At 42.2% G+C, this 20,862-nt stretch overlaps 1 protein-coding gene across 11 annotated transcripts in view; it reads right to left on the reverse strand.

Annotated features, from left to right (window-relative positions):
• Nucleotides 1-20,862, reverse strand: part of chl1b (cell adhesion molecule L1-like b) — a 712,521-nt gene that overhangs the window by 300,824 nt on the left and 390,835 nt on the right. For all 11 annotated transcript variants that reach the window (XM_043708376.1, XM_043708384.1, XM_043708378.1 and 8 more), the window contains one exon: nucleotides 7,763-7,833. In XM_043708376.1, the coding sequence (XP_043564311.1) occupies nucleotides 7,763-7,833 (71 nt within the window). The remainder of the gene's footprint in view (nucleotides 1-7,762; nucleotides 7,834-20,862) is intronic.

Consider the following 20,862-nt stretch of genomic DNA (forward strand, 5'->3'; position numbering starts at 1 on the left):
CCACACGACGCCTGGAGGAAGAGCGCCTCATCTTCCGCCTAGGAACCCTCCAACCACATGGGATGAATGTAGATTTCTCCAGCTTCCTCATTTCCCCTCCCTCCACCTTATCTCAGTCCCAACCCCCCGGATTCAGTGCCGCCCTCTTGACCTGCAATCTTCTTCCCGACCTCTCCACCACCACCCCCTGTTCTGGCCTGTCACCCGCACCCTCACATCCTTCCACCTATCGTATTCCCAGCGCCCCTCCCCCAAATTCCCTCCCCACTACCCTTTATCTCAGACCACTTGGCACACCAGCCTCATTCCTGAAGAAGGGCTTATGCCCGAAACGTCGATTCTCCTGCTCCTCAGATGCTGCCTGACCTGCTGTGTTTTTCCAGCACCACATTTTTCAACTCTGGTCTCCAGCATCTGCAGTCCTCACTTTCTCCCACCCCAGTCCAACACTGGCATCTCCAAGACAAGTGGATAAGATGGTCAAGAAGGCATATGGCATGTTTGCCTTCATCACTTGGGCATAGAGTATAAAAACTGGCACACCATTTTGTAGCTGTATAGAACTTTAGTTCAGCACATTAGGAATGCTGTGTTCAGCATTGGTCACCGCACTACCAGAAGATAGGATTTGATAAGGCTCCACATACAGATTACCAGGACGTGGCCTGATTTGAAAGATACTGGCAATGTAGAGAGATTGGACAAACTTGGTTTGCTTTCACTTAAATGTTGGAAGTTGAGGAGCAACCTGATAAAAGTTTATAAAGGCATGGATAGAATGGAAAGTCAGGGTCATTTTGCCAGGGTAAAAATGTCAATGACTAGGGGACAGAGATTCAACGTGAAATGGGCAAAGGTTTAAAGATATGAGAGGCAATTATTGACTCAGAGGTTGATAAGTGCATGGAATACGCTGCCAAAGGAAATGGTGGGAGATGGGTACAACAGCAACATTTAAGAAGTTTCTTGAGATCTGTATGAAAAGGAAGGGAATAGGAAGATACAGATCACATGGATTGAATGATTTTCAGTTTAGAAAAGCATCATGTGTCAGTGCAGCTTTGCTGGCTGTAGGGTCTGTTTCTGTGGTGGAATGTTCTTTCTTCCTTCACCTGAGCTTCAGGATTGCCAGTCAAGTGACTGTAGCAGCACACTGCTGGGGAGGGGAGGAAGGATGAGCAGAGGAACAATGATGGTTGAAGGAGGACATGGGGTTGAAAAATCTTGAATATCCCGGGAGATAGTGAAAACTGGGGAGGCGAGGGAGGTGGGAGAACTCAAGAAGGAAAGGAAATAGGAGACAAGGCAGTGATTTTTATAAATGACTTGGATCAGGAAGTGGAGTGGTGGGTTAGTAAGCTTGCCAATGACACAAAGGTTGATGGAGTTGTGGATCAAGTGGAGGGCTGTTGCAAATTGCAACAGGACATTGACAAGATGCAGGACTGGGCTGATAAATGGCAGATGGAGCTTAACCTGGAAAAGTGCGAAGTGACTCATTTTGAAAGGTCGAATTTGAATGCAGAATATAGGGTTAAAGGCAGGATTCTTTGCAGTGTGAAGGAACAGAGGGATGTTGGGGTCTGTGTCCATAGATCAAAGTTGCCACCCAAGTGGACAGAGTTGATAAGAAGGCATATAGTGTGTTGGCTTTCATTAGCAGGGGGATGAGTTTAAGAGCTACAAGGTTATGCTGCAGCTCTATAGAGCCATGATTAGATCACATTTGGAATATTGTGTTCAGTTCTGGTCACCTCATTATAGCACAGATGTGGAAGCTTTAGAGAGGGTGCAAAGGAGGTTTACCAGGATGCTGCCTGGATTGGAGGGCAGGTCTTATGAAGGAAGATTGGGGGAGCTAGGGCTTTTCTCATTGGACCAAACAAGGATGAGAGGGAACTTGATAGAGGCGTATGAGATGATGAGAGGCATAGATAGAGTGGATAGCTGGAGACTTCTTCCCAGGGCGGAGATGGCTATAATGAAAGGGCATAATTTTAAGGTGATTGGAGGAAGGTTTAGTAAAGACGTCACAGGTAGATTCTTTATACAGAGAGTGGTGGGTGCGTGGAATGTACTGCTAGCGATGGTAGTAGAGTCAGATACATTAGGGACATTTAAGTGACTCTTGAATAGGTACATGGAAGATAGTACAATGCAGGGTATGTAGGTTAGTTTGATCTTAGAGTAGGATAAAAGATCTGCACAACATCGAGAGTCAAAGGGCTTGTACTGTGCTGTACTGTTCTACGTTCTCTGTTCTAAGGCTTTCAAAAGTTATGAAATGGGGAAGGGGATATTGGGTGAAAGTGGCAAAGATAAAATCAGCAACCACAACTTTTCATCTAGTCATTTTCCAAGGGTCTCAGAGAATGTGCAGCAGAACAGTGAGGGCCCTACTTCTTCTTGCATGTGGTTAGGCACACCCAAAATGAGATTATCAAAAATTATTGTGAGCAAAGCTGCAAACAGCTACCCCTCAATAATTTCCAATCATTCATTAACCTTTTATAAGATTAGTAGCTCAGATACATGACCAGTGCTGCTGGTAGTTGGTTGTGAAGAGCAGATTAGTATACAATCATCCCCACAGCATCATTCACAAGTTTATGCATATAAGAGTTAATAACTTGGAGATGATACTTACACAGGTTGAATCTTCTAATGACTTAGAGCAGAGATTAAATAGATGAAGATTTTGCAATTTTAGACACATATGCAAAGTGCTGAAAATGAAGTGCACAAATCAATATTAGGAAAGGGGAGAATTAGTCATGGGTTGTGTAGGTTACACCTCTCAATGTGCTGATGTCATGGCAATACCACTGGACTAGTAATCCAGAAGTGCAGGTTGACATTCTGGGGATACAGGTCAAAGTTCCTCCAAGGCAGATGGTGGAATACAATCTGAAATTCAACACTGGCCTAACGGAAATGGTGCAACTATTGCCAATTGTCATTTTAAAAAAATCTTATTCACCCTAAGAAAAAGAACCATGTTGTCCTTTTTTGTTACGACCTACATGTGACTCAAGACCCACAGTAATTTTGTTGACTCTTAACTGCCCTCTGAAATTGTCCAGCCAGCCACTTAGTTCAAGGGTAATTAGAAATTGGCATTAAATGCTTGCATTACCAGTGAAGTCAGACGGAGGTGATGACCTAGTGTTATTATCGTTAGACCATTAATCGAGAGACCTGGGTTCGAGTCCTACTGCAGCAGATGGTGGGATTTGAATTCAGTGAAAAAACCTGGAATTACTAATCTAATGATGACTATGAATCCATTTTGTTGTTTGTTGGGAAATTTCCAACTGGTCCATTGATGGTTCTTTAGGGAAGGAAATTTGCCATCCTCACCTGATCTAGTCTACATGTGACTCCAGACCCACACCAATGTGGTTGACTCTCAACTTCCCTCTGGGCAATTAGAGATGGACAATAAAAGTGACGCCCTCATCCTGTGAATGAATTTTTAAAAATGTACAGGCACCTGCATGGCCCCCAAGCTAACAGCAACCTAATGACATCCCAAAGTTGGCACTTACTACAAATGCAAAGCATATATCTCACTCCCCTGCACTCTTCACAGATCAGTAATTCGGTGCCAAAAGTTGAAACCACTGAATGCAGCAGCTGCCTTATTGTTGATAAAACTAACAAGATAAAGGAGGAGGAGGAGGAGGAGGAGGAGGAGGGGAAGAAAGAAAAAGCAATGATAACAAAACCTGAGACATGAGACTCAGGGGCTGTGGCTCAGGAACAATAAGCAGGGTATGATGAGAGGAACCAGAGTCCCAGAGTCACCAGAGAAAGGATGCACAGAAGGTAGTTGTGGTGGTGCCCTCGCCACACACAAGCCTACAGTTAGAAGCAATGTGATAGCAAGTTTTGAGAGAATTTGTAGCTCAGGTTTGAGGTTGTGGATGTAGGTTTGCTCGCTTTCCTGGAAGGTTCATTTTCAGAAGTTTCATCACCATACGAGGTAACATCTTCAGTGAGTCTCCGGACAAAGCATTGCTGATGATTCCTGCTTTTTATTTATATGTTTGGGTTACGTGTCATTTCCTGTTCTTTTGCTCAGGGGATGGTAAATCAAGTCCAAGTCAATGTGTTCGTTGATAGAGTTCCGATTGGAACACCATACTTCCAGGAATTCTTATGCATGTCTCTGTTTGGGTTGCCCTAGGATGGATGTGTTGTCCCAGTCGATGTAGTGTCCTTCCTCATCTGTATGTAAGGATACTAGTGAGAAAGGGTCATGTCGTTTTGTGGCTAGTTGATGTTCATGTATCCTAGTGGCTAGTTTTCTGCCTGTTTGTCCAATGTAGTGTTTGTTACAGTCCTTGCACAGTATTTTGTGCATGACATTAGTTTTGCTTGTTGTCTGTATAGGGTCTTTCAAGTTCATTAGCTGCTGTTTAAGTGTGTTGGTGTGTTTGTGGACTACCATGATGCCAAGGGGTCTGAGTAGTCTGGCAGTCATTTCCAAGGTGTCTTTGATCTAGGTGATTTTCCTTTGCTCTGTATCTGGAAAGCAATCACCCCAACATCCACAAACAAAGCTGCATCAGAACATTATTCCAACGAACCACCACATACTGCAGCACAGAGTAACTACGCAGAGCAGAGGAAAATCACCAGAAACTGTGTATTCAAAAAGAACAGATACCCAATGAACACAGTCTGCAGATTTCTCAGCAACAAACCCAAACAAGCAGACAAAACACACCCAGAAACTCTAGCCACTCTCCCCTACATCAAAGACATCTCGGAAATGGCTGCCAGATGACTCAGACCTCTTGGCATCATGGTAGCCCACAAACCCACCAACAAACTAAAACAGCAGCTAATGAACTTAAAAGACCCGATACAGATAAGTAAATCCAATGTCATTTATAAAATACCATGCAAGGACTGTAACAAACACTACATTGGACAAATAGGCAGAAAACTAGCCACCAGGATGCATGAACATCAACTAGCCACAAAAAGACATGACCCTCTCTCACTCATATCCTTACATACAGATAAGGAAGAACACCACTTCAACTGGGACAACACGTCCATCCTAGGACAAGCCAAACCGAGACACGTGTGAGAATTCATAGAAGCATGGCATTCCAACCGGAACTCTATCAACAAACACATTGCCTTGGACCTGATTTACCATCCCCTGAGAAAAAGAACAGGAAATGACATCACCACATGAAATGATATCACCAACTCAAAGAAACCCAAACATTTAAATAGAAAGCAGGAACCATCAGCAATGCTTCGTCCAGAGGCTCACTGAAGATGTTACCTAGTATGGTGATGAAATATCTGAAAATGAACCTTCCAGCTCAGTGAGCAAACCTACATCCAGCATTGTGATGTTTACATTCACTTCGCTGTGATGAGAGGTCAATGAACTGATGTGTGAGCTGCTGAATGTCATAGCTCCCTTTTGAGTTTAAATATGAATATTGGCAGATGGGAGAGAGACAGTTATACTGTGCTGCAATCAATACAACATGTGCAAGCATGATGAAATGACAGACAGTGATTGCATATGGAACATGTTATGGAGATGCCTGGCACACAATCCAGTGCACTGACAAGCTTCCAATGCTAACTCATTGGTGTCTTATAGCTCAGTGGTAGTATCCTTACCTCTGGTCTTTTCAAATCTCACCTGATTTGGGGGTGTGTCAAACATGTCTGAACAGGTTGATAAAATAACTGCAATGCTCATTCTATCACTCATAGAAGAATGAAGCACTGAGAGGACAGCTACACTTACCTTGTCGGCACACAAGAGATCATTCATTCCCTAACGACAATGGATCCAGTCCCAAGGGTATTCGCCGCTGTAACCACTGATGACTTGGGACTGCTGTTGTCATCCTGCGAAAACAGCAAATCTTTTTTCTTCAGAGCCACTTGCAGGAGAACCTGAAGGAGGTGTCCATGAAGCATGAGGCTGCCTTCTAGTGTATCTCAGACATCTCCAGGGATGGGCAGGGATAATGAGCCAAGATCCACTGATGGCCGTGGATTAGAGAGTGAAGTGTTGTCCCAGTGCCTTTCAATAGGGGACTTGGAAGCTGAAGTCTGGAAGAAATCCCTCCCAATTGTTTTCACCTGCCTTCACACTTAGGCTCATAAATAAAAGTTCTGCTCATTGCATCTGAGAAATTACCTTTGAAGTGTGCATCTGCCTTGTTGAATACAGAGTTATGCTCCATTTAGCTTCCAGCACAGAAATGAAACAAGTGTCACTTTCTAGCTGTCATAATATACACTACAAATAATTAGACAAGCAACTACTAATTTACTTCTAAGTGCAAGAACACTCCATTTGGAAATCCACATACATTATACATCGATATATTTTCAAAGATGGTAAGTAAATTCCAGTACTATACATTGGTGACACACAAGTGCCAGGCAATGACCATTTTCAACAAGACAGAATCTGACCACTCAATGACATGACCATTGGTGAATACCTGACTGACAACTCCATGGGACGACTGCTGACCAGAAACTGAACTGGACTGGCCATGTAAATGCAGTGGGTACAAAAGCAAATCAGAGGCTAGGATTTCTGTGGACAGTAACTCATTTCTTATCTGTCCACCATCTATAAGGCACAAGTCAGGAGTGTAATCGATTACTCTACAGTTGCCTTAAAGGGTACAGCTCCAAAAACACTATTTTGACAGCATCCAGGACAAGTTAGCCTGCTTGACTAGCAACCCATCCATCAACTTCAACATTCCCTTCACCACCAATGCAGCAGTGTGTGCTATCAAGAAAATGCACTGCATTGAGCTATAAATTCCCTTCAACAGAACTTTCCAGACCTGTAACCTCTACTACTTAGAAGGGCAAGGGGAGCAGACATATTGTAACACCACCACCTGTAACCATTCCTCCAAGTCATACACCATCCTGATTTGTAAATGATCATTGTTCCCTCATTGTGGGTGGGTCAAGTTCCTGGTATTCCCTCCCTTACAACACTGTCAGTGTCCCTGCATTTCAAGGACTCAGGAAGTTCAAAAGGGCAGCTTGCTACCATCTTCTCAAGAGCAGCTAGATTCAAAGTTGTACAGCATGGAAACAGACCCTTTGCTCCAACTTGTCTATGCCAACAGGATGTCATAAAATAATCCAGTCCCATTTGCCAGCATTTGACCCATAATGTTCTCAACCTTATTCATTTACCCACCCTCAGCATTTTAAGTGTTGTAACTGTATTTGCCTTCACCACTTCCTCTTGCAGCCCATTCCACACTCGCACCACCCATTGTGTGAACAAATTACCCCTTGGGTCCTTTTTCAATCTTTGCCCTCTCACCTTAAACCTATACCCTTGAGCTTTGGACTCCTCTACCCTGGGAAAAAGACCTTGGCAATTTACCCTATCCATGCACCTCATTATTTTATAAACCTCTATAAGGTCACCTCTCAGCCTCTGTTGTTCCAGGGAAAACAGCCCCAGCCTATTCAACCTCTCCCTATAGCTCAAACCCTCCAACCCTGGCAACAGCCTTGTACACTGTTTCTGAACCCTTTCAAGTTTAACAACATCTTTCCTCTGGCAGACAGATCAGAATATAAGTATCAAATGCTGGGCCAACTAGCAATATCCCAATACAATTAATAAACAGAGAAAATACAATTGTTTAATCTGTATTTTAAGAAAATGTTGAAGACTTCAACATTATTAGTCTATTCCACACCAACATTTTAAAGAGTCTAATGTTCTTACCTCCCATGAAATTTTCATATTGTCGATATTTGTTCCTTCTCCTTTCACATTTTTTGGATTCTTCTCTGGAGCTATATAAAACAAAAACAATTAAGTGAAACTGCTTTCTGTTAAAAAAATTTCTATCTTTCAGCGGTTAATTCAATCCTTAGGCAAATTTCAGATAAATTAAGAAGTGAAGATTGTTTGTTTTCAACACCTAATTGTTATTTTTGTTTTTAACAATGCAGATTCGCAACTGGGCTTAAATCAGATGACAATGGATAAATTGGGAGAAATGATGTATTTAATATGCAAACCTAAAGCAGTGGATGTCTTAACAGAATAGCAGTCTGATCCTGTTCGAAAAATAGCAACATGTTAACAATGCATATCATAATTAATATGCAAATCAAACAACCTGTTCATGGAATTAAGAGTTACACCATGGCTGTCATTTTCTTCTTCCCAGAGATAAGTCGTGAACGAAGAAATACTGGGCAGAATTAGCCCTGGAGGCTTACTCAGCCCCTTCTCACCACCTCATCAATTAAGTGCCAACCAAGAAAGTCTACTGGGACCTTTTCAAGTCCCCAGTAATTAACCAATCAAAGGCCATGTAAGGGCCTCAATTCACCACCTTCATGATGGTCTACCTTCCTGGCAGGTCAAAGAAGTTGTTGGTTTCCTCAGTGCGTAATCAGGGCGACCGACCTTCAAAATGGTTGGAGAGGTTAGGGGGCAGATCTATTGGCTCCAATCTATGGATAATTAGTGTATGGATGGGGGTAAACAAGTGGGGCCTGAAAGCCACTCTCATTCACCTGCCTTTGAATCCCTGACGCTACCCTGCAGGAGAACAAGTTGGTCCATCGGGGGGGGGGGGGGGGCGAGGTCAATAATAGTAGGTGATACATCATGGAGCTGTCGATTGAGTCCTGGGGCAAGTGGGCAACTCAAACCTGGGATGGGCTTCATTGTACAGGGCCACTGAGGGAATGGTCACAGTGATTGGGGGCTACTGCAGAGCCTAAGTTGATTGGATGGGAATAGCTCTGGAGGCAGGGATTCGCAGGCACAGCAACAGGAAAAGGAAGGAGAATGGAAGAAAATTTGTACTTTACAGGCAGCATCTACAAGTCATTCTCACAAACACAAAGATGGAACCATACCACATTGGATCGAAAGTCAATTGTGCAATAAAGGCACAAAATGGGTGGATTATGTTACTGGTGTTTTCTTTGGGGATGAAGCAAACAACTTGGATATTGAAGCTCTCTTTGGTGCATTTACAGTAACTATGCATTTGCTGCTCAAGTAGTATCACTATCTACCTTCAACTTGCACAGTGTTTGAGGGTTATTAATTGTCCAAGAATGCAGATTTCAAATTTGGCCTCATACATTACAACATACATATTATTTGCCTCATCCGTCTGAGCTGGAGAGTTTGTGCTCAAATCCCACCTCAAGGTATGATAGTCATGTGGGTGATTCATACTATGTCTAAACAGGTCAATTAAAACAAAACATCCTTGTCCTGTAAACTAAATGACTCTCATGAGAATACGTTTAAAAGTGGAACCTGAAGTTCCTATTTGATGATTGCAGCTGATTGAAAGGTCTGAACTCAACACGTTGCTGCTGCCAGATTCTCTCAGTGAAGTATAAGTATCTCAGGGTATGGGGTGTGTTGTGGAAAGGAGGCATTACATTTCGTGGGGAAGCTGATTTCATAATGGCTTTTTGGCAAAAAATCTACGTCTGACATAGCAGAAACACTTCGTCTCCCATCCAAGTGGATAAAGTCACATCCTTCAGAGCTCTTTATCAAGGCATGACTTTTATGACCTTGGGAAGACTTCATGCCATTCTATACGAGGGCATTTCATGATGCTTCATTGGAATGGTTGGAAAGGCTCAGGATTTCCTTCAACAACATTGCATTACCTTTCTGACATTTTCCAAATAAATCATCTGAAGAATGTTGTTGCTGGTGGTCTTATTGATTTAGCGAAGACAATGCAAAAGGAGATAACAATTAGAACATTCCAACAAGCCTAGCGATTTGCAACAGCTGCTGGACAGTATCCAGAGGGAGTAGCAACAGGACATGATCTGTCAAATGAGATGCCTCACTTCCATTTCTTTCAACTATTTGAAAGACAGCTCATGACAATTAAGGATGCCTGGCCAGACCCAACAAGACTTGTGCTCACACAGATTGGTAACAGTTCCAACCTGGTGGCCATTAAGGTTAAGGCTATCCTGAAACTGTTAGGTTCTTGGTTCATCCCAGGGAACAAGTGGTGCCCTGTGTGGCATCTCTCAAACCTCAAAATATAAATGCATCTGGGGTGTTGCCAATGCCAAAAACACAACTCCTCCTATCACCTCCCTTGTCAAAGTGATAGTCTAGTGGTATTATCACTGAACTACTAACCCAGAAATCTAGGGGCTCAGCTTTAAATCCCACCATGGCAGATCGGGGAATTTTAATTCAATAAATATTTGAAATGAAGAATAGAATGATGACCATGAAATCATTGTCGATTGTCCGAAAAACCCATCTGATTCATTAATATCCATCAAGGAAGAAAACTGCCAACCCTTCCTTACCCGGTCTGGCCTAAATGTGCCTTCAGACCCACAGCATTGTGTTGCCTCTGGGCAATTAGGAATGGGCACTAAATGCTGGCCAAGCCAGTGTTGCCCTCATACTGTGAATGAATAACAAAAAAATCACAATCAGTTCCAACGAAGGGTCATTGGACCCAAAAAGTTGACTTTGCTTCTTTTCGCAGATGCTGCCAGACCTGTTAAGATTTCCCAGAAGTTTCTGTTTTTGTTTCTGATTTCCAGCATTTGCACTTTTCTTTTTGCTTCGTCCTCATATCCTTCCTCCTAAAAGATGAAAGTCAAGCAGCTCATGAATTGAGATTCTCTATTACTGGCTTCCCTGAGACTTAAAGTGCTATTTACTGCACCTATTTTGATTTGATAAGTTTACAACCTTCAAAGTTTGTGGACAGAAAAGGATTCCACTCTCTTAATGTTCTGTTCGTGACAATTGACTGAAGGTCTGAGTCAGACATCCAGGGAACTGCAATGACTCTTACATACTGGAGATGACACAATTGCAACCTTCTTCTAAGGTTCTTAGCCCAAACACACATGAATGCGAGAAGATCAGGGTAATTCCTCCAACCATGGCTTAAGAAAGAATGAAGCTGCTCATGTTTCAACCAGGGTCATTCTGGAACAGACCACCGGTCTCCTGAGGATAAGTTTTAAAGGCTGGACTGCTCAAGTGTGGCCTTGCTGTATAGTTCAAACAAGGTGTCACACAATTGTGTGGCATCCTGTGCCTTTCACAATCGCAACTGACAAAGGAATAATACACTAGCTGTAGATGAAATAGTGAATTAACAGTAATCTTCTGAGGATGAAGACGAGATGGATGGCGAAGACATGGACCAACAGGGCTATCAACTGTTTCAGTTGCATAAGCTGCTAAGTGGACCTGAAGTACTTGAGCTTCCTCTTAGACACTGTTAAACGTGCGAGTGGGCAGCATCTTGTGCAGTCTTTTAAACACGAGCCTACCCTACAAAATAGAATTGGAAGCAGGCCATTGGCTCCTCACTCCTGTCTTTCAATTCAATGACATTGTGAGTGATCTATTTGTATTTCAAATTCCAAATTCACATCCACACCCAATAACCCTCAATTCCCCTGCCTAACAAGAATCAGTGTCGTTAATATATTTAATGACCCCTTGTCCACTGACTTCTGAGGCAGTGTTCCAAAGTTAAGCAATCCTCTGAGAAAAAATATTTGCCCTATCTCTGTTTGGAAAGGATGACCTCTAATTATTCAAAAAAAAAGTGCTCCCCTAATTCTGGAATGATTCACAAGAGAAAACATCCCTTCTACAACTACTTTGTCAAGACCATTCAGGATACATTTATACACTTCAATCAAGTCACCCCTCAACTCCTTTGAACTCCAGCGGAAACAAGCCCAGCTTGTTCAAATTGTTCTCAAAAGAAGTCACACCTATTTCAGGTACTGATCTAGTCACCCTCCTTGGAACTGCTTCCAGTTCATTTCCATACTTTTAATAAGAACCCAAAACTACACACAATATTTTAATGTCATCTTTTCCAGCACTACACTTTTTGACTCTGACCTGTAGTCCTCACTTTCTCTTTTCTTGTTCAATCAACATACGAGGAGGTGGAGTGGTCAGATGAGCTGCCCTGACTACATCTGCCTGTCTTCAATGTCAGTGCACACCCTTGAAAAGCTCACACACAGAATGAACGTTTCCCTGTAGTGATAATGTGGAGTCATCAGTGATGATGCCCTCTCGCTCATTAGGTGGGTCTAATTATGGAATGATGTGTGCAGGTCAGGCCCTACCACAATCCCTGCACAGTGCCTTCAGCCTCAGTCTTACCCACTTTTCTAAGCTTCACTATGGCCCTGAGTTTCTTGGTTCAAGAACCTGTGAGATTCTCCACAGTAAAGGAGATGATAACTGGACAGCGATGAGTCATGTTTAGTCATTCCAGCTTCTTTCATCATTGGATGTCTGAAGGGATGTTTATCTTGTTTGCAGGTGCAACTTAAGCAGGTCTGATGTGAAACTTATACGAGAACAAACATTGTAACAGTGCAAGGATAAATTCATTAACAAAAGTGAAAGCAATGATGTAACACACACATATAACCTATGTGCCTTCAGTGTGTTTTTCTTTCTTCCTTTCCCTCCCACTTCACTGAGGTCAAACATCTCATAACACCAGGTTATAGTCCAATAGGTTTATTTGAAATCACATGTTTTCGGAGTGATGCTCCTTCACCAGATGCCGTGAGAGACAGCACACGGACACAGAGCTTCTAGTTATGACCTTGCCCATTTCAGTCCAACACCAGGGCCTCCACATCATTACTACTTCATTGGAGTTGAGGCCAGACTTCCACAGCTGGAGGAAAGGGAACATGCTCCATGGTTTCCCTCATTACGTTGGAAGACCTGTGCAGTCGTCCTCTAGTCCAGTGGGGCAAGAGGCTAAGACATACCTCGTGTCCTGCCCAGGATAAAGACTCACTCCTCAGCTTTTACATAGCTGCAGATTTTTGGGATCACAGGCAGGGGAAGGTGGAGGGTTGGGCAACTTCATTGTGTTTTAAGCAGCAGCTTCTGCAATTCTGTATGTTGCTCGTCCTCCCTGCGCATGCCTGCAAGTACCACCCTCTCTCCCTGAGAAGAGGGGCAAGCAGAGTGAGCCCAAGGTCCCAGTCTTGATTTCCCCTTGATATTGAGCAGCCACGTCTAAAGCGATGGACTGCAGACATGAGTGCCTATTCAGCAGACACTGAGCCTCAGCCTGGATCTCCAAGGTGGTTGCCAAACTTTCCATAGAAGCTGCCATATGGAGTCAGCAAAGTCCGAAGAATGATGGTTGACTTCTCTCCCTTCAGTCCAGCTTATCAACCACCCTCTAACTTACTTTCTTGATATTCCTTCCCCTGTCTCTGCAGGTTCACTTATAGCTGAGAACAGAGGTACATTGTCTTCCCAGGGCTGAGCAAGTGCCTCTTCCTGGAACATGCAGTGCTCAACAGAGTGTCCCTGTGTCTGATCTCAAAGTCTCTGAACTGGTGGTGGGTGTAAATCTAAGTCTTGCCAGTGAATTCCCTGAGGTACTCACTTGCTTCCTCCTCAGAGAAGGAACTGAGAGTCTCTAAGTGTCTCACTGCTGTCTGTGCCTACATGAGAAGAGAGACAATTCGTTGGTGAAGATGAGTAAAAGCTTGTGCATTAGTAGAATAAGTGAGCACTGTGGCAACAGGAAGGTAGCACAGCACACTGAAGCTTACTGGATTGGCAATCCATTGGGATCTTCCCGTACCCAGATGAACAATGCTGCTTTTCTCCAGAAAACTCCTCCATTTGTTTCTTGAGGAGGAATGTCCTGATAGCAACTCTCATTCAGCACCTCTTTCCCCAGCCAACTTCAAATTTGGGAGGTCTGAATTTGGCCAGTGCTCGCTGCAATGAAAGAGAGAGAGAGATTGTGTATGATGGAAGAGCAGGTAATGATCATACATGAGTAGGAGAGGCAATGGGATTGCATGCAAGCAAGCAAGCAGGAAGTACAGAGAACAAGTAGGTTTGGCAGTTGTTGATGAGAAGTGGACACGAGCCTTTGAATAGTCATGATACGCGTGGTATTGATGGTTCATGAAAGTCCATCATTTTAGCAAGATGCACTTCCAGTGGCAGAGTGAGTAATGGCCGTGTCAGTGTGACCAGAGTACAGATCATTGGTCTTTTTCACACATTGTTGGGTGTCTCACTTCACAGGAGCCGGTGCGCTGACCCGTGCTGTTACTTGGGCCGTGGCTGGTGATGTTTGGTAGTGTGGCCTCCTGTGATAGTCAGCTGGGAAGAGCACTGAACTCCTTTTTACCATTTCAGACACCGGCATCTCTAAATGTCCGTCCGTGAAGTAAGCAACAAGCTTGCCTTTCTTCTGGACTACCTTTTATGGAGTTTATGACCGAGAACTACAATTTGAGGAGTGGTTCATGGCGTAAGGCACCTGAAATCATATCCAGTTGCACTTTAAACATGGTGCCGAAGATATAGAAGCCTGAAGGTCCTGGCAGTGGCACGTACTTGCATCTCACTCGCCACATGATTTTCCAATAAAGAAGTGCCTCCTTGGCATGTTTAATATGGTGACAAGAGGAAGATCGTGCGAGCAAGTTCACCCAAGGCCATGATGGTGGTGGCCAACACGTTTGAGCTGTAAGTGGGAGAATTCCAGACAGAGTTAAATAAAACGGGCAATTTGAATTTGATAATATCTCATGGAGGTTGGTGTTGGTGCCAACATCTCTCATAATGAATAATTTGGTTTTGACAAAAGTGTATTAAAGAAAAGTGAAGAAAATAACATTTTTTTTAAAAAAGCTTAGATTAGCTGAATAGCTGGAAGAAAGTAAATGGAATTTAACATAATCTGACATAATGCAGAACACTATATATCATTGTCCACCAGGTGGTAATAGAGTCAGGATATAAATGAATTTAAGACATGGACATTTAAACTTGGTCTCAAGTGCAAAAAGTAACTAAAAGACTTCATCGTAACAGGTATACCACTGTATACAGGTATACCACTGTAAATGAGGACAATTCTGCAGAATTTGTCAATCCTGAAACATTGGGAATATGACTCATCTCCCTATCAATGGAGCAGTTAATAAGAGAACAGGTCGTTCTTCTATAACATGCATTTCATTAATGTGAATTCGCTGTAATGCGATTGATGAATTGGAGACTGTTTCTATAGCATGAACTTTTAAAACATGTGTTGGCTGTAAAGTGATTACATCGCCATCACTTGCAGCACTGTTTCTAAAGTGCAATTTTCCTATAATGCGGTATTGCACAAGAACGCAACCATCACATTATAGAAGAACTTCCTGTATGGCAAAAATATGTGTTTTAATTTCGGGATTGGCTTTGGTATTGTTAGTCACACAACACTTCAGGTAAGTTTTGGTCTTTGTTGATTATTCCCAAGGTATGGGAAGTCTAAGTTTGAAAATCAATTAATACTTATCTCCATTATGATTCAGACAGTTGAGTGGGAGTGGTTTAGCTCAGCTGGATGGTTGGTTTTGTTTGCAATACAAAGTATCACCCACAGTGAGAGTTCAATTCCCTGACTGGCTGAAGTTACCATGAAGGACTCTCCTTCTTAACCTCTTCCCTTGCCTGAACCATAACCACCATGGGTTCTCTCTCCTTCTAATGAGAAAACGGACCTAGGGTCTGGCAAGACTGTGGCAACTTTATCTTTACTGTGTGGTACAGTGACCAATGTTTTAATTGCTTTATTGTCTTAGCATTTTATTTCAAATCTTCTGAAGCATATATGTTCCCTGGTTACACCCACTGGTTCCATATTGCTTGTGATTGAATAACTTGAAACAGTGGTCAATATATTAAATTTCAAATGTTTTGTCTCATTGGTATATTTTCTCTTGACGTGTATTCACAAGATTTTGAGACAATTTAGTGAAATCTGCTGATATCGATCAAAGCATCAAAGAGCTAAGGGTGGAAGTTTTGACAGCTGTGACTATATCAGTAAGAAGTTGCAGATTTACTGCCTGACAATAAATCTTTGACGAAGAGAGAAGCCTCCAATTTGTTATTATCTGCAGTTCCCTCAGCCCAGTCACAGACTCAGATAGCACAGAAACTGATCCTTTGGTCCGACCAGCCCATGCCAAACATAATCGCAAACTAAACTAGTCCCACCTTCCTACTCCCTGGTCCAAATTCCTCCAAACCTTTCCTATTCAAATGTCTTTGTACCTGCAGCCACACTTCCTCAGAAATTCCATGCCACGTGTGAACCACCCTCTGTGTAAAAAAAAAATTGCCTCCTCAGTCTTTTTAAAATTTCTCTCCTCTCAATTTAAAAAATATGTCCCCTAGTCTTGAAATCTCCTATCTGAGGGAAAAGACAACTGACATTTACTCTATCTGCACCTCTCATTATTTCATAAACTTCTATCAGATCACCTCTCAACCTCCTACACTACAGTGAAAAAGGTCCTAGCCTATCCAGCCTTACTTTATGACTCAAACCTTCCATACCCAGCAACATATTGGTAAATCACTTCTGAACCCTCTCTCTCTTGATAATATCTTCCTAACTGGTCAACTAGAACTGGACATAGCATTCCAGAAGAGACCTCACAAATGTCCAGTACAATTTCCAACTCTTATACTGGAAGCACTGAACAACGAAGGCAAGCGTGCCAAACAACTTCTAACCACCCTGTCTCCATGTGACACAAACTCCAAAGAATTATGTACCTGCATTCCTACGTCCCTCTGTTCTACGACATTACCCAATGCCCTATCATTAATTGTGTAAGCTTTGTTTGTTATACCAAAATGCAACACCTCGCATTTATCCAGGTTGAACTCGATCTGCTATTTTTCAGCTCATTGACCCATTTGATCCAGATTCCTTTGTAGTCTTAGAAAACCTTCTTCACTGTCTACTATGCCAACAATTTTGGTGTTGTTCACAAACTTACTCACCACGTCTTCTATATTCTCATCCAAATCATTTACATAAATGACAAACAAAGCAGGACCCAGAACCGATTCCTGTGGAACACTGCTGGTGACAGGCCTCCAGTCCCATAAGCAACTTTCCACCATTACTCTCCATCTTCTGCCATTAAGCCAATTATGTATTCATTTGGCAAGCTCACCTTGAATCCCATGTGTCATAACTTTAAAAACAGTCTATCATGCAGAACCTTGTCAAAGGCTTTACGAAAATCCAAATAAGCACGTCTACTTCTCTGCCATAATCAATCTTTTTGGTAATTTCTTCAAAAATTCAATCAAGTTTGTGAGACACGATTTTCCTCACATGAAACCTTGCTGACTATCTTTAATAATTTCTGACTCTCTAAATGTCCATTAATCCTATATTTTATAATCACGTCCAACAATTTACCAACAACCAAAGTCAGGCCCAAAGGTTCTCCCATTTCTCCTTACAACCTTTCTTAAACAAAGGTCCATATTAGTCACCTTCCAGTCATCAGGCACCTCACTCCCAGTTATAGATGATGCAAATATTTCTGCAAAGGGTCTTGTAATTTCCTCTCTTATTTCCCACAACATTCTGGGATGCATTAGATCAGGTTCAGGAGATTTATCCACCTCTAAGATCTCCCAAACTTCCTCTTCTATAATGTGAACTGTTTTTAAAACATCAAAGTTTAGTTCTCTGCATTCTCTAGACTCCATTTCTTTCTGCACAGTAAAAACTGACATGAAATATTCATTTAGTATCTCTTCCATTTCCTGGGGTTCAACCCAGAGGTGACCTCCTTGACTTTAAGATGGCCAACCCTCTCCGTAGTTACCCTCTTACTCTTAATAAATTTGAATCTCTTTGGATTATCCTTAAACTTATCTGCCAAGGCATCTCATAGCACCTCTTTGCATTTTTGATTTCTCTTCTAAGAGTGCCCTTGCACTCTTTATATTGATTAAGAGATCAAATTGAACCAAGTTGCTTATCACTAAAATAAGATTCTCTTCTATTCTTGAACCTCAATATCTTTATTCATCCATTGTTCTTTAATCTTACCAGCCTTACCCTCTACTCTAACAGAAACAAAATGTCTCTGAATGTTTGTCATCTTGGATGCCTCCCACTTGTCAGACATCCTTTTACCTGCTCCAACCACCTTTGAAAGTTCTTATCTCACAGCATTAATATTTGTCTTAATCCAATTAAAACCTTTAACTTTTATGGAAGGTTTAGCCTTTTCCATAACTATTTTGAAACTAATAGAATTATGATCACTCGACACAAAGTGCTCCCCTACTTCCACTTCAGTCACCTGCCATGCCTTATTGCCCAAAAGAAGGTCTAGTTTTGCTCCTTCTCTAGTAAGAGCATCCACATAGTGATAAAGAAAATGTTCTTGAACACATTTGACAAATTCTTCACCACCCAATGTTTGGAAAATTAAAATTCCCCATTATTCCAATCTTATTGTGCTTCCATATATCTGAGATCTCCTTACGTATTTGTGTCTCAACTTTTTTCTGACTGTTGCCGGGGGGGGGGGGGGTCTATTGGACAATTCCATCAAAGTGATCTTTCCTTTCTTACTTTTGATTTCTATTCATATTTTCACTGGATAATGTTTCAGAAATATCTTCCTTAGTTACAGCAGTAATGTATTCCTTCATCAAAAAAGCCACACACCTTTTTTGCCTCCTTTCCGAACCTTGCTTTGGCATCTAAAACCCAGGACATTGAGCTGCCAGCCTTCTCCATCTCTCAGCCAAATTTCCGTAATAGCTATGACATCCCAATCCCATGTTCTTAAGAATGCCCTAAGTTCATCAGCCTTACCTGTATGACCCCTTGCATTAAAATAAATGCAATTCAGTCCTTCAGAGTTACTACATACTCAGACTCTCTCTCGTTCCTTTTGTTCCTTCCCTTGTTTGAGTTTGGCAGTGGGAGTAAACCAGAAATTATGACATTTAAGGTTCTGTTTTAAAATTCTCTACCTAACCTCTTTAGTTCACTCTGCATTGCTTTAATCTTTTCCCTCAAAGTGTCATTCCTCCCAGTGTGTACAATAATTACTGGCTTCTCAATCTCGCCTTTAACAATATGCTTGAAATGTTTAGAGATATCCTTAATCCTAGCACCAGGAAAGCAACAAACCATCGTAAATTTATACTCTTTGCCACAGAATCTCCTGCCTATGCCTGAGAGGACAGTCCCTGATAACAATAATTCTATTACATCTTGTCAAATGCTGCCTAACATAAGAATCATTCCAAGTGTCCAATGGAAGTGACTACCCCTTCCATTTCCCTCGGAGTGACTATCCCCTTCTACAGTTCTAAAAATGGAATTTATATATTATATAGAAGTGGCTGCTGAAGGTTTTTGAACTACATTGTTAACTTTCCCGATAGTCACCCATCTATCTGACTGAACCTATAGTGTCAGAACCTCCCTAAATCTACTTGCTTGCTCAAAGGCTAGGCTACTTTGATTCAGGGAGAGTGTTATGTATTGCATCCAATAAGCAACGTATCTTAGTGATCTAGGTACGCTGTAATATTTTTAAAATTCCTACTTTGGAAATAGAACCAGTCTGACTCAAGATTGGATTACAGACAGACTCTAACCTCACACCTTTAATGCATTGTCTGAGTGGAGATGTCACCTTCTGTTATAAAACCTTATCTCAAGAATGTGACTGAAAAGAAGTTCTGGGATTTACATAGCAATGAACCAAAACCTGCAATCCACTCCTAAAGGTGAGACACGTAACAGCATTCTAGGTTTGTTCAATGTATCATTTCAGGTGCATGACACTGTAATCTTTTGCTATAAATTCTGTTCCTGTTCCATAGCTACCTGATGAAGGAGTAGCACTCCGAAAGCTAGTGTTTCCAGATGAACTTGTTGGACAATAACCTAGTGTTGTGTGATTTCTAACTTTATCAATGTTCTACTCACTGTTGTTTGCTAAGGGAACACTTTACATTCTGAACATGCAGTGAAATCATCAAGCATTTTTTGGGTCAAGTACAAGGTTAACAGTGTGATGATAAGCTAACTGGCCAAATAAATGCTCTATTAGAAGAGAAGCAGAACATCCATCAATCAATTAATAATTAATCTTGTTTTTCTCCCTCGTCAGTTATCTCTGTCTTCCAGATCTTCCTCTTCTGAATATTTTCAATGTTTGCACCAATAAGATTTCATAGACTTGGGCAGCGCTGTAGTACTCTTTGTAGTAGTAGTTTTCCAATGCAAATTTCGGCATCTAAGTGCCAGTGTTGCGCTGACCTGGGATCCCGAGCTCTGGCACCATAATCAAAAAAGCTATCATGTAATGACTGTCCGGAGTTGCCCTGCACTGTTGGATGAACTTGCCCAGGCAGACAGGTAAGGGGCTATTTGTCCCTTACCTGGCAGGCAAGGATCTGAGGTGTCTAGTGCAAAGTAGGGGCCTTCTCTTCCCCTGTACCTGAAGAAAAAACCAAGACACCAGATCATGCTTACCTTGCCAAATATTGCCACCTGGGTAAATGCAGATTTAACCATCTGGAGGAAGGTCCATGAGTGCTAGAAGTGTTCTGGTAGGGTATGTGTCATCACCTTCTCTCTGGTAACTCAACTCGCTCACTCTTTCTGCTATTGCACCCACCTCCTACCAAGGCTTATGGTGTACCACTCTCACTACTGCATGCAATATCTTCCTTCACTTGCACTCATTTATCCAATTCCTCCATCTTGCCAACTGTGCATGGCCTTACTTACCTGGGAAGCCTAACCACCTTCCCTCCAAAATGCACCAGTACTAGTTATCTGTGCCAACAACTTCGATCTCCCTCAGTCCCTCAAGTTCTCTCAATTGAGAAGAAAGCAGCCTAGAACAGGACCAAAAGAGCCAGGACTGTTGGCTGAGGGCATGACATTTGGCTCCTCATACACTATGAGCAGAGGATCTGGTAGGAGA

The sequence above is a fragment of the Chiloscyllium plagiosum genome, chromosome 18 (assembly GCF_004010195.1).
Source record: "Chiloscyllium plagiosum isolate BGI_BamShark_2017 chromosome 18, ASM401019v2, whole genome shotgun sequence".
Lineage (NCBI taxonomy): Eukaryota > Metazoa > Chordata > Chondrichthyes > Orectolobiformes > Hemiscylliidae > Chiloscyllium > Chiloscyllium plagiosum.